The sequence below is a fragment of the Oncorhynchus nerka genome, unplaced genomic scaffold (genome assembly GCF_034236695.1).
Source record: "Oncorhynchus nerka isolate Pitt River unplaced genomic scaffold, Oner_Uvic_2.0 unplaced_scaffold_1700, whole genome shotgun sequence".
In the NCBI taxonomy this organism is placed as follows: domain Eukaryota; kingdom Metazoa; phylum Chordata; class Actinopteri; order Salmoniformes; family Salmonidae; genus Oncorhynchus; species Oncorhynchus nerka.
The window spans coordinates 17,424-34,093 of record NW_027039619.1 but is presented as its reverse complement, the minus strand read 5'-3'; the positions used below and the strand labels follow the sequence as shown (position 1 = coordinate 34,093).

The 16,670-nt window shown below is 46.8% G+C and overlaps 1 protein-coding gene across 5 annotated transcripts in view; it reads right to left on the bottom strand.

Moving 5' to 3' along the window:
* The window catches only part of tkfc (triokinase/FMN cyclase), a 46,514-nt gene extending 30,383 nt beyond the window's left edge, over window positions 1–16,131 (bottom strand). For 3 of the 5 annotated variants that reach the window (XM_065015091.1, XM_065015094.1, XM_065015093.1), the window contains exon 1: window positions 15,034–16,129. In XM_065015091.1, the coding sequence (XP_064871163.1) occupies window positions 15,034–15,039 (6 nt within the window). In that variant the 5' untranslated portion in view covers window positions 15,040–16,129. Of the gene's footprint in view, window positions 1–15,033 lie in introns of all 5 variants that reach the window. The other 2 variants (XM_065015090.1, XM_065015089.1) reach the window with 2 other exon arrangements.
* Window positions 16,132–16,670: the final 539 nt, after the last annotated feature.

The following is a 16,670-nucleotide window of genomic DNA, read 5'->3' as shown; positions in this document are numbered from 1 at the left end:
GTAACAGACTACAACACTGACCCTGTAACAGACTGACCCAGTAACAGACTACAACACTGACCCAGTAACAGACTACAACACTGACCAGACTACAACACTGACCAGACTACAACACTGACCCTGTAACAGACTACAACACTGACCCTGTAACAGACTACAACACTGACCCTGTAACAGACTACAACACTGACCAGACTACAACACTGACCCTGTAACAGACTACAACACTGACCCAGTAACAGACTACAACACTGACCCTGTAACAGACTACAACACTGACCCAGTAACAGACTACAACACTGACCCAGTAACAGACTGACCCAGTAACAGACTACAACACTGACCCTGTAACAGACTACAACACTGACCCTGTAACAGACTACAACACTGACCCTGTAACAGACTACAACACTGACCCTGTAACAGACTACAACACTGACCCTGTAACAGACTGACCCTGTAACAGACTACAACACTGACCCAGTAACAGACTACAACACTGACCCAGTAACAGACTACAACACTGACACTGTAACAGACTGACCCAGTAACAGACTACAACACTGACCCTGTAACAGACTCAACACTGACCGAGTAACAGACTACAACACTGACCCAGTAACAGACTACAACACTGACACTGTAACAGACTGACCCTGTAACAGACTACAACACTGACCCTGTAACAGACTACAACACTGACCCGGTAACAGACTACAACACTGACCCTGTAACACACTACAACACTGACCACACTACAACACTGACCCTGTAACACACTACAACACTGACCACACTACAACACTGACCCAGTAACAGACTACAACACTGACCCTGTAACAGACTACAACACTGACCCTGTAACAGACTACAACACTGACCCAGTAACAGACTACAACACTGACCCAGTAACAGACTACAACACTGACCCAGTAGCAGACTACAACACTGACCCAGTAACAGACTACAACACTAACCCTGTAACAGACTGACCCTGTAACAGACTACAACACTGACCCTGTAACAGACTGACCCTGTAACAGACTACAACACTGACCCAGTAACAGACTACAACACTGACCCAGTAACAGACTACAACACTGACCAGACTACAACACTGACCCTGTAACAGACAACAACACTGACCCTGTAACAGACTACAACACTGACCCTGTAACAGACTACAACACTGACCAGACTACAACACTGACCCTGTAACAGACTACAACACTGACCCAGTAACAGACTACAACACTGACCCTGTAACAGACTACAACACTGACCCAGTAACAGACTACAACACTGACCCAGTAACAGACTACAACACTGACCAGACTACAACACTGACCCAGTAACAGACTACAACACTGACCCTGTAACAGACTACAACACTGACCCTGTAACAGACTACAACACTGACCCTGTAACAGACTACAACACTGACCCAGTAACAGACTACAACACTGACCCAGTAACAGACTACAACACTGACCAGACTACAACACTGACCCAGTAGCAGACTACAACACTGACCCAGTAGCAGACTACAACACTGACACTGTAACAGACTGACCCAGTAACAGACTACAACACTGACCCTGTAACAGACTGACCCTGTAACAGACTACAACACTGACCCAGTAACAGACTACAACACTGACCCAGTAACAGACTACAACACTGACCAGACTACAACACTGACCCTGTAACAGACTACAACACTGACCCTGTAACAGACTACAACACTGACCCTGTAACAGACTACAACACTGACCAGACTACAACACTGACCCTGTAACAGGGCTCCGGGCAGCCGAGCGGAAATGGAGGAAAACTCGCCTCCCTGCGGACCTGACATCCTTTCACTCCCTCCTCTCTACATTTTCCTCTTCTCTCTCTGCTGCTAAAGCCACTTTCTACCACTCTAAATTCCAAGCATCTGCCTCTAACCCTAGGAAGCTCTTTGCAACCTTCTCCTCCCTCCTGAATCCTCCTCCCCCCCCCCTCCTCCCTCTCTGCAGATGACTTCGTCAACCATTTTGAAAAGAAGGTCGACGACATCCGATCCCGTTTGCTAAGTCAAACGACACCGCTGGTTCTGCTCACACTGCCCTACCCTGTGCTCTGACCTCTTTCTCCCCTCTACAGATGAAATCTGCGTCTTGTAACAGACGCCCTACAACCTGCCCGCTGACCCTATCCCTCCTCTCTTCTCCAGACCATTTCCGGAGACCTCCTCCCTTACCTCACCTCGCTCATCAACTCATCCCTGACCGCTGGCTACGTCCCTTCCGTCTTCAAGAAGCGAGAGTTGCACCCCTTCTGAAAAAACCTACACTCGATCCCTCCGATGTCAACAACTACAGACCAGTATCCCTTCTTTCTTTTCTCTCCAAAACTCTTGACGTGCCGTCCTTGGCCAGCTCTCCCGCTATCTCTCCCAGAATGACCTTCTTGATCCAAATCAGTCAGGTTTCAAGACTAGTCATTCAACTGAGACTGCTCTTCTCTGTATCACGGAGGCGCTCCGCACTGCTAAAGCTAACTCTCTCTCCTCTGCTCTCATCCTTCTAGACCTATCGGCTGCCTTCGATACTGTGAACCATCAGATCCTCCTCTCCACCCTCTCCGAGTTGGGCATCTCCGGCGCGGCCCACGCTTGGATTGCGTCCTACCTGACAGGTCGCTCCTACCAGGTGGCGTGGCGAGAATCCGTCTCCACACCACGTGCTCTCACCACTGGTGTCCCCCAGGGCTCTGTTCTAGGCCCTCTCCTATTCTCGCTATACACCAAGTCACTTGGCTCTGTCATAACCTCACATGGTCTCTCCTATCATTGCTATGCAGACTACACACAATTAATCTTCTCCTTTCCCCCTTCTGATGACCAGGTGGCGGACGAATCTCTGCATGTCTGGCAGACATATCCGTGTGGATGACGGATCACCACCTCAAGCTGAACCTCGGCAAGACGGAACTGCTCTTCCTCCCGGGAAGGACTGCCCGTTCCATGATCTCGCAATCACGGTTGACAACTCCATTGTGTCCTCCTCCCAGAGCGCTAAGAACCTTGGCGTGATCCTGGACAACACCCTGTCGTTCTCAACTAACATCAAGGCGGTGGCCCGTTCCTGTAACATGCTCTACAACATCCGCAGAGTGACCCTGCCTCACACAGGACTAGGTCCTAATCCAGGCACTTGTCATCTCCCGTCTGGATTACTGCAACTCGCTGTTGGCTGGGCTCCCTGCCTGTGCCATTAAACCCCTACAACTCATCCAGAACGCCGCAGCCCGTCTGGTGTTCAACCTTCCCAAGTTCTCTCTCCACGTCACCCCGCTCCTCCGCTCCCTCCACTGGCCCAGTTGAACTCGCATCCGCTACAAGACCATGGTGCTTGCCTACGGAGCTGTGAGGGGAACGGCACCTCAGTACCTCCAGGCTCTGATCAGGCCCTACACCCAAACAAGGGCACTGCGTTCATCCACCTCTGGCCTGCTAACCTCCCTACCACTGAGGAACACAGTTCCCGCTCAGCCCAGTCAAAACTGTTCGCTGCTCTGGCCCCCAATGGTGGAACAAACTCCCTCACGACGCCAGGACAGCGGAGTCAATCACCACCTTCCGGAGACACCTGAAACCCCACCTCTTTAAGGAATACCTAGGATAGGATAAAGTAATCCCTCTCAACCCCTCCCCCTGAAAGATTTAGATGCACTACTGTTCCACTGGAGGTCATAAGGTGAATGCACCAATTTGTAAGTCGCTCTGGATAAGAGCGTCTGCTAAATGACTTAAATGTAATGTAATGTAATGTAACAGACTACAACACTGACCCAGTAACAGACTACAACACTGACCCTGTAACAGACTACAACACTGACCCAGTAACAGACTACAACACTGACCCAGTAACAGACTACAACACTGACCAGACTACAACACTGACCCAGTAACAGACTACAACACTGACCCTGTAACAGACTACAACACTGACCCTGTAACAGACTACAACACTGACCCTGTAACAGACTACAACACTGACCCTGTAACAGACTACAACACTGACCCGGTAACAGACTACAACACTGACCCTGTAACACACTACAACACTGACCACACTACAACACTGACCCTGTAACACACTACAACACTGACCACACTACAACACTGACCCAGTAACAGACTACAACACTGACCCTGTAACAGACTACAACACTGACCCTGTAACAGACTACAACACTGACCCAGTAACAGACTACAACACTGACCCAGTAACAGACTACAACACTGACCCAGTAACAGACTACAACACTGACCCAGTAACAGACTACAACACTAACCCTGTAACAGACTGACCCTGTAACAGACTACAACACTGACCCTGTAACAGACTGACCCTGTAACAGACTACAACACTGACCCAGTAACAGACTACAACACTGACCCAGTAACAGACTACAACACTGACCAGACTACAACACTGACCCAGTAGCAGACTACAACACTGACCCAGTAGCAGACTACAACACTGACACTGTAACAGACTGACCCAGTAACAGACTACAACACTGACCCTGTAACAGACTGACCCTGTAACAGACTACAACACTGACCCAGTAACAGACTACAACACTGACCCAGTAACAGACTACAACACTGACCCTGTAACAGACTACAACACTGACCCAGTAACAGACTACAACACTGACCCTGTAACAGACTACAACACTGACCCAGTAACAGACTACAACACTGAACCAGTAACAGACTACAACACTGACACTGTAACAGACTGACCCTGTAACAGACTACAACACTGACCCTGTAACAGACTACAACACTGACCCAGTAACAGACTACAACACTGACCCTGTAACAGACTACAACACTGACCACACTACAAACACTGACCCTGTAACACACTACAACACTGACCACACTACAACACTGACCCAGTAACAGACTACAACACTGACCCTGTAACAGACTACAACACTGACCCGGGAACAGACTACAACACTGACCCTGTAACACACTACAACACTGACCACACTACAACACTGACCCTGTAACACACTACAACACTGACCACACTACAACACTGACCCAGTAACAGACTACAACACTGACCCTGTAACAGACTACAACACTGACCCTGTAACAGACTACAACACTGACCAGACTACAACACTGACCCTGTAACAGACTACAACACTGACCCAGTAACAGACTACAACACTGACCCTGTAACAGACTACAACACTGACCCAGTAACAGACTACAACACTGACCCAGTAACAGACTACAACACTGACCAGACTACAACACTGACCCAGTAACAGACTACAACACTGACCCTGTAACAGACTACAACACTGACCCTGTAACAGACTACAACACTGACCTGTAACAGACTACAACACTGACCCTGTAACAGACTACAACACTGACCCTGTAACAGACTACAACACTGACCCAGTAACAGACTACAACACTGACACTGTAACAGACTGACCCAGTAACAGACTACAACACTGACCCTGTAACAGACTCAACACTGACCGAGTAACAGACTACAACACTGACCCAGTAACAGACTACAACACTGACACTGTAACAGACTGACCCTGTAACAGACTACAACACTGACCCTGTAACAGACTACAACACTGACCCGGTAACAGACTACAACACTGACCCAGTAACAGACTACAACACTGACCAGACTACAACACTGACCCTGTAACAGACTACAACACTGACCCTGTAACAGACTACAACACTGACCCTGTAACAGACTACAACACTGACCACACTACAACACTGACCCTGTAACAGACTACAACACTGACCCAGTAACAGACTACAACACTGACCCAGTAACAGACTACAACACTGACCAGACTACAACACTGACCCAGTAACAGACTACAACACTGACCCAGTAACAGACTACAACACTGACCACACTACAACACTGACCCTGTAACAGACTACAACACTGACCCTGTAACAGACTACAACACTGACCCAGTAACAGACTACAACACTGACCCAGTAACAGACTACAACACTGACCCTGTAACAGACTACAACACTGACCCAGTAACAGACTACAACACTGACCCAGTAACAGACGACAACACTGACCAGACTACAACACTGACCCAGTAACAGACTACAACACTGACCCAGTAACAGACTACAACACTGACCCAGTAACAGACTACAACACTGACCCAGTAACAGACTACAACACTGACCCTGTAACAGACTACAACACTGACCACACTACAACACTGACCCTGTAACAGACTACAAGACTGACCCAGTAACAGACTACAACACTGACCAGACTACAACACTGACCCTGTAACAGACTACAACACTGACCCTGTAACAGACTACAACACTGACCCAGTAACAGACTACAACACTGACCAGTCTACAACACTGACCCTGTAACAGACTACAACACTGACCCTGTAACAGACTACAACACTGACCAGACTACAACACTGACCCAGTAACAGACTACAACACTGACCCTGTAACAGACTACAACACTGACCCTGTAACAGACTACAACACTGACCCAGTAACAGACTACAACACTGACCACACTACAACACTGACCCTGTAACAGACTACAACACTGACCCAGTAACAGACTACAACACTGACCCAGTAACAGACTACAACACTGACCCAGAACTACAACACTGACCCAGTAACAGACTACAACACTGACCCAGTAACAGACTACAACACTGACCACACTACAACACTGACCCTGTAACAGACTACAACACTGACCCAGTAACAGACTACAACACTGACCCAGTAACAGACTACAACACTGACCCTGTAACAGACTACAACACTGACCCAGTAACAGACTACAACACTGACCAGACTACAACACTGACCCAGTAACAGACTACAACACTGACCCAGTAACAGACTACAACACTGACCCAGTAACAGACTACAACACTGACCCTGTAACAGACTACAACACTGACCCTGTAACAGACTACAACACTGACCAGACTACAACACTGACCCAGTAACAGACTACAACACTGACCCAGTAACAGACTACAACACTGACCCAGTAACAGACTACAACACTGACCCAGTAACAGACTACAACACTGACCCAGTAACAGACTACAACACTGACCCTGTAACAGACTACAACACTGACCACACTACAACACTGACCCTGTAACAGACTACAAGACTGACCCAGTAACAGACTACAACACTGACCAGACTACAACACTGACCCTGTAACAGACTACAACACTAACCCTGTAGCACACTACAACACTGACCCTGTAACAGACTACAACACTGACCCAGTAACAGACTACAACACTGACCCAGTAACAGACTACAACACTGACCAGTCTACAACACTCACCCTGTAACAGACTACAACACTGACCCTGTAACAGACTGACCCAGTAACAGACTACAACACTGACCCTGTAACAGACTGACCCTGTAACAGACTACAACACTGACCCAGTAACAGACTACAACACTGACCCAGTAACAGACTACAACACTGACCCAGTAACAGACTACAAGACTGACCCAGTAACAGACTACAACACTGACTAGACTACAACACTGACCCTGTAACAGACTACAACACTAACCCTGTAGCACACTACAACACTGACCCTGTAACAGACTACAACACTGACCCAGTAACAGACTACAACACTGACCCAGTAACAGACTACAACACTGACCAGTCTACAACACTGACCCTGTAACAGACTACAACACTGACCCTGTAACAGACTGACCCAGTAACAGACTACAACACTGACCCTGTAACAGACTGACCCTGTAACAGACTACAACACTGACCCAGTAACAGACTACAACACTGACCCAGTAACAGACTACAACACTGACCAGACTACAACACTGACCCTGTAACAGACTACAACACTGACCCTGTAACAGACTACAACACTGACCCTGTAACAGACTACAACACTGACCCAGTAGCAGACTACAACACTAACCCTGTAACACACTACAACACTGACCCTGTAACAGACTACAACACTGACCCTGTAACAGACTACAACACTGACCCTGTAACAGACTACAACACTGACCAGACTACAACACTGACCCAGTAACAGACTACAACACTGACCCTGTAACAGACTACAACACTGACCCTGTAACAGACTACAACACTGACCCAGTAACAGACTACAACACGGACCCTGTAACAGACTACAACACTGACCCTGTAACAGACTGACCCAGTAACAGACTACAACACTGACCCTGTAACAGACTACAACACTGACCCTGTAAGACTGACCCAGTAACAGACTACAACACTGACCCTGTAACAGACTGACCCTGTAACAGACTACAACACTGACCCAGTAACAGACTACAACACTGACCAGACTACAACACTGACCCAGTAACAGACTACAACACTGACCCAGTAACAGACTACAACACTGACCCAGTAACAGACTACAACACTGACCCTGTAACAGACTACAACACTGACCACACTACAACACTGACCCTGTAACAGACTACAAGACTGACCCAGTAACAGACTACAACACTGACCAGACTACAACACTGACCCAGTAACAGACTACAACACTGACCCAGTAACAGACTACAACACTGACCCAGTAACAGACTACAACACTGACCACACTACAACACTGACCCTGTAACAGACTACAACACTGACCCAGTAACAGACTACAACACTGACCCAGTAACAGACTACAACACTGACCAGACTACAACACTGACCCAGTAACAGACTACAACACTGACCCAGTAACAGACTACAACACTGACCACACTACAACACTGACCCTGTAACAGACTACAACACTGACCCTGTAACAGACTACAACACTGACCCAGTAACAGACTACAACACTGACCCAGTAACAGACTACAACACTGACCCAGTAACAGACTACAACACTGACCCAGTAACAGACTACAACACTGACCCAGTAACAGACTACAACACTGACCCAGTAACAGACTACAACACTGACCCAGTAGACTACAACACTGACCCAGTAACAGACTACAACACTGACCCAGTAACAGACTACAACACTGACCCAGTAACAGACTACAACACTGACCCAGTAACAGACTACAACACTGACCCTGTAACAGACTACAACACTGACCACACTACAACACTGACCCTGTAACAGACTACAAGACTGACCCAGTAACAGACTACAACACTGACCAGACTACAACACTGACCCTGTAACAGACTACAACACTGACCCTGTAACAGACTACAACACTGACCCAGTAACAGACTACAACACTGACCAGTCTACAACACTGACCCTGTAACAGACTACAACACTGACCCTGTAACAGACTACAACACTGACCAGACTACAACACTGACCCAGTAACAGACTACAACACTGACCCTGTAACAGACTACAACACTGACCCTGTAACAGACTACAACACTGACCCAGTAACAGACTACAACACTGACCACACTACAACACTGACCCTGTAACAGACTACAACACTGACCCAGTAACAGACTACAACACTGACCCAGTAACAGACTACAACACTGACCAGACTACAACACTGACCCAGTAACAGACTACAACACTGACCCAGTAACAGACTACAACACTGACCACACTACAACACTGACCCTGTAACAGACTACAACACTGACCCAGTAACAGACTACAACACTGACCCAGTAACAGACTACAACACTGACCCTGTAACAGACTACAACACTGACCCAGTAACAGACTACAACACTGACCAGACTACAACACTGACCCAGTAACAGACTACAACACTGACCCAGTAACAGACTACAACACTGACCCAGTAACAGACTACAACACTGACCCTGTAACAGACTACAACACTGACCAGACTACAACACTGACCCAGTAACAGACTACAACACTGACCCAGTAACAGACTGACCCAGACCCAGTAACAGACTACAACACTGACCCAGTAACAGACTACAACACTGACCCAGTAACAGACTACAACACTGACCCAGTAACAGACTACAACACTGACCCTGTAACAGACTACAACACTGACCACACTACAACACTGACCCTGTAACAGACTACAAGACTGACCCAGTAACAGACTACAACACTGACCAGACTACAACACTGACCCTGTAACAGACTACAACACTAACCCTGTAGCACACTACAACACTGACCCTGTAACAGACTACAACACTGACCCAGTAACAGACTACAACACTGACCCAGTAACAGACTACAACACTGACCAGTCTACAACACTCACCCTGTAACAGACTACAACACTGACCCTGTAACAGACTGACCCAGTAACAGACTACAACACTGACCCTGTAACAGACTGACCCTGTAACAGACTACAACACTGACCCAGTAACAGACTACAACACTGACCCAGTAACAGACTACAACACTGACCAGACTACAACACTGACCCTGTAACAGACTACAACACTGACCCTGTAACAGACTACAACACTGACCCTGTAACAGACTACAACACTGACCCAGTAGCAGACTACAACACTAACCCTGTAACACACTACAACACTGACCCTGTAACAGACTACAACACTGACCCTGTAACAGACTACAACACTGACCCTGTAACAGACTACAACACTGACCAGACTACAACACTGACCCAGTAACAGACTACAACACTGACCCTGTAACAGACTACAACACTGACCCTGTAACAGACTACAACACTGACCCAGTAACAGACTACAACACTGACCCTGTAACAGACTGACCCAGTAACAGACTACAACACTGACCCTGTAACAGACTACAACACTGACCCTGTAACAGACTGACCCAGTAACAGACTACAACACTGACCCTGTAACAGACTGACCCTGTAACAGACTACAAGACTGACCCAGTAACAGACTACAACACTGACCAGACTACAACACTGACCCAGTAACAGACTACAACACTGACCCAGTAACAGACTACAACACTGACCCAGTAACAGACTACAACACTGACCCAGTAACAGACTACAACACTGACCACACTACAACACTGACCCTGTAACAGACTACAACACTGACCCAGTAACAGACTACAACACTGACCCAGTAACAGACTACAACACTGACCAGACTACAACACTGACCCAGTAACAGACTACAACACTGACCCAGTAACAGACTACAACACTGACCACACTACAACACTGACCCTGTAACAGACTACAACACTGACCCTGTAACAGACTACAACACTGACCCAGTAACAGACTACAACACTGACCCAGTAACAGACTACAACACTGACCCAGTAACAGACTACAACACTGACCCAGTAACAGACTACAACACTGACCCAGTAACAGACTACAACACTGACCCAGTAACAGACTACAACACTGACCCAGTAACAGACTACAACACTGACCAGACTACAACACTGACCCAGTAACAGACTACAACACTGACCCAGTAACAGACTACAACACTGACCCAGTAACAGACTACAACACTGACCCAGTAACAGACTACAACACTGACCCTGTAACAGACTACAACACTGACCACACTACAACACTGACCCTGTAACAGACTACAAGACTGACCCAGTAACAGACTACAACACTGACCAGACTACAACACTGACCCTGTAACAGACTACAACACTGACCCTGTAACAGACTACAACACTGACCCAGTAACAGACTACAACACTGACCACACTACAACACTGACCCTGTAACAGACTACAACACTGACCCAGTAACAGACTACAACACTGACCCAGTAACAGACTACAACACTGACCAGACTACAACACTGACCCAGTAACAGACTACAACACTGACCCAGTAACAGACTACAACACTGACCACACTACAACACTGACCCTGTAACAGACTACAACACTGACCCAGTAACAGACTACAACACTGACCCAGTAACAGACTACAACACTGACCCTGTAACAGACTACAACACTGACCCAGTAACAGACTACAACACTGACCCAGTAACAGACTACAACACTGACCCTGTAACAGACTACAACACTGACCAGACTACAACACTGACCCAGTAACAGACTACAACACTGACCCTGTAACAGACTACAACACTGACCCTGTAACAGACTACAACACTGACCAGACTACAACACTGACCCAGTAACAGACTACAACACTGACCACACTACAACACTGACCCTGTAACAGACTACAACACTGACCCAGTAACAGACTACAACACTGACCCAGTAACAGACTACAACACTGACCCAGTAACAGACTACAACACTGACCCAGTAACAGACTACAACACTGACCAGACTACAACACTGACCCAGTAACAGACTACAACACTGACCACACTACAACACTGACCCTGTAACAGACTACAACACTGACCCAGTAACAGACTACAACACTGACCCAGTAACAGACTACAACACTGACCCTGTAACAGACTACAACACTGACCCTGTAACAGACTACAACACTGACCACACTACAACACTGACCCTGTAACAGACTACAACACTGACCCTGTAACAGACTACAACACTGACCAGACTACAACACTGACCAGACTACAACACTGACCCTGTAACAGACTACAACACTGACCCTGTAACAGACTACAACACTGACCCTGTAACAGACTACAACACTGACCCAGTAACAGACTACAACACTGACCCAGTAACAGACTACAACACTGACCCAGTAACAGACTACAACACTGACCCAGTAACAGACTACAACACTGACACTGTAACAGACTGACCCAGTAACAGACTACAACACTGACCCTGTAACAGACTGACCCTGTAACAGACTACAACACTGACACTGTAACAGACTACAACACTGACCCTGTAACAGACTACAACACTGACCCAGTAACAGACTACAACACTGACACTGTAACAGACTACAACACTGACACTGTAACAGACTGACCCAGTAACAGACTACAACACTGACCCTGTAACAGACTACAACACTGACCCAGTAACAGACTACAACACTGACCCAGTAACATACTACAACACTGACCCTGTAACAGACTACAACACTGACCCAGTAACAGACTACAACACTGACCCAGTAACAGACTACAACACTGACCACACTACAACACTGACCCAGTAACAGACTACAACACTGACCCAGTAACAGACTACAACACTGACCAGACTACAACACTGACCCTGTAACAGACTACAACACTGACCAGACTACAACACTGACCCAGTAACAGACTACAACACTGACCCAGTAACAGACTACAACACTGACCCAGTAACAGACTACAACACTGACCCAGTAACAGACTACAACACTGACCCAGTAACAGACTACAACACTGACCCAGTAACAGACTACAACACTGACCCAGTAACAGACTACAACACTGACACTGTAACAGACTGACCCAGTAACAGACTACAACACTGACCCTGTAACAGACTGACCCTGTAACAGACTACAACACTGACCCAGTAACAGACTACAACACTGACCCTGTAACAGACTACAACACTGACCCTGTAACAGACTACAACACTGACCCTGTAACAGACTACAACACTGACCCTGTAACAGACTACAACACTGACCCTGTAACAGACTACAACACTGACCCAGTAACAGACTACAACACTGACCCAGTAACAGACTACAACACTGACACTGTAAAAGACTGACCCAGTAACAGACTACAACACTGACCCTGTAACAGACTACAACACTGACCCAGTAACAGACTACAACACTGACCCAGTAACATACTACAACACTGACCCAGTAACAGACTACAACACTGACCCAGTAACAGACTACAACACTGACCCTGTAACAGACTACAACACTGACCCAGTAACAGACTACAACACTGACCCAGTAACAGACTACAACACTGACCCAGTAACAGACTACAACACTGACCACACTACAACACTGACCCTGTAACAGACTACAACACTGACCCTGTAACACACTACAACACTGACCACACTACAACACTGACCCAGTAACAGACTACAACACTGACCCAGTAACAGACTACAACACTGACCAGACTACAACACTGACCCTGTAACAGACTACAACACTGACCAGACTACAACACTGACCCAGTAACAGACTACAACACTGACCCAGTAACATACTACAACACTGACCCAGTAACAGACTACAACACTGACCCAGTAACAGACTACAACACTGACCCAGTAACAGACTACAACACTGACCCTGTAACAGACTACAACACTGACCCAGTAACAGACTACAACACTGACCCTGTAACAGACTACAACACTGACCAGACTACAACACTGACCCTGTAACAGACTACAACACTGACCAGACTACAACACTGACCCAGTAACAGACTACAACACTGACCCAGTAACAGACTACAACACTGACCCTGTAACAGACTACAACACTGACCAGACTACAACACTGACCCTGTAACAGACTACAACACTGACCCTGTAACAGACTACAACACTGACCCAGTAACAGACTACAACACTGACCCAGTAACAGACTACAACACTGACCCAGTAACAGACTACAACACTGACCCAGTAACAGACTACAACACTGACCCAGTAACAGACTACGACACTGACCAGACTACAACACTGACCCAGATCATGTAATACTGTACAAAACAAGAGGCCAAAGCTTGAAGGCCTAAGCCTCTCATTAGCTACATTTGTCCTTTTGCACTAATGGCAATAAATGGACTCTGTTCCTTGGCTTGAACCTGTGTCTGCCATGAAATCACGAACGACTCACAATTCTGCAGGCTACTCTGTTCAAAAGCATCCCAAGAGAATGTATTTCCAGCATTCCGTGACTTTGCATTGAAACAGGCCGTTCATGTGTACGTTTTAATTGGGTTTAGAGATGTTTATTTAATAGTTTTCTTGCAGTTATCTTACCTTCATGCTTCTGCTGTTGTTTTCTTCTGACGCTTTGCACGTTGAACCTCACGCCAGTGACACAGATATTTATAACTAGACCAAGATAGATCACAGCCTTTCTTTTCAAACAGGAACAAATGAGTCATTGTGGGCAGAGCCAAGCCCGAGCCAGAGCGATTCTATTGGCGCGTTCTAGCACATATATGTGCATGTTTCAGTTAGGGAACGACTACTCTTTGCACTCTTTCTAAACAACACTATTTTTAAAAACTTTAACAAAGGGTAAAATGTACAAAACGTATTCCACTCTGTTCGTAACATATTCTAGTTTTTTGGAACAGAACATGGTATTGAGATCAAATGTTTAATTGATGAGAAAATGTGCAAAATGTAGGCCAAAATCCATATCGTTCCATCTTCTCCCACTGCCGGACACTGGGCTTCCTCTCACTACCGTGGAAACCCCAAACGGATGCTTCACATTTATACATCCGGTGAAATATCTGCGCTGGTGATGCGCAGTTCTTCTTCGGTGGGGTTTAACCTGCGGATGGCATCCAATAAGTCGCATTATAGCCCTCAACTGGACTATAATATAAAACTATTATACTTTGTGATACAAAATGGGACAAGGGACATATAAAATACCTATTCCAACTAACCCGACATTACACACATCTGTCCCATGCCCTCCGACACACTGATGCGACATGACCACAAACGTGGCGCCGGAAACAGCGCAGTGGATTCTGCAGCTCTGACAGGATAACTGATACAGTAAAGACAAACGGTGACACCTCTGTATCACCACGCTCCCCGATGTGCATTTCGAAAACGATTCATTCTATTTCAACGACTCTCTTTACTGACTCGAGAGTCATGAATCGCCACTCGTTCATCTTAGTCGTTCGTTTGACCTGCTAAGAGGCAACGTTGCGCAATGACTCCCAGCCTACCACAGGACTGATGACCTGTCCTACACGCTCTTCCGGCTCAGCACCTCGGGAGAGTCGAACGATTCCTCATTTTGACCGAACGAGTCGAAAAGATCCGAGTCCGTAAAAAGAGCCGAACTTCCCATCACGACCACGCACACCTGCCACGGACCGAGGTCAAAGTGGACTGATTACAGAAACAGGAAGCGGAAGTGTCACCAAACATATTGAGCAGCGCAGCATTATCAATGAACGTGTAAAAAGAAGGGAACGTTGCCACTGCCTCGATTGAATCCGATAATCCAAGAGTCATGGACGATAGGGGAGAGTGTTGTTTATCAGAATTAGCCACTGATCATGGCTGTCAAAGCCATTACACATAAGAATAATTGGACAAAGGAGTCTTCGGTACAGGGGTAGTTTTGTTAATTAAAGAGCCCTGACGCTCGGTCTGAACAGTGTACCATAAGTGTGTATTTTGTATTTGTGAAATTATTATGTGATTATATGACAGAGGGGTTCATGATTCTAGAACCATCACCGAAATTGATCATTGATTTACGTTTGGATGGACGCCAGGACAGCGGAGTCAATCACCACCTTCCGGAGACACCTGAAACCCCACCTCTTTAAGGAATACCTAGGATAGGATAAAGTAATCCCTCTCACCCCCCCCCCCTTAAAAGATTTAGATGCACTATTGTAAAGTGGCTGCTCCAC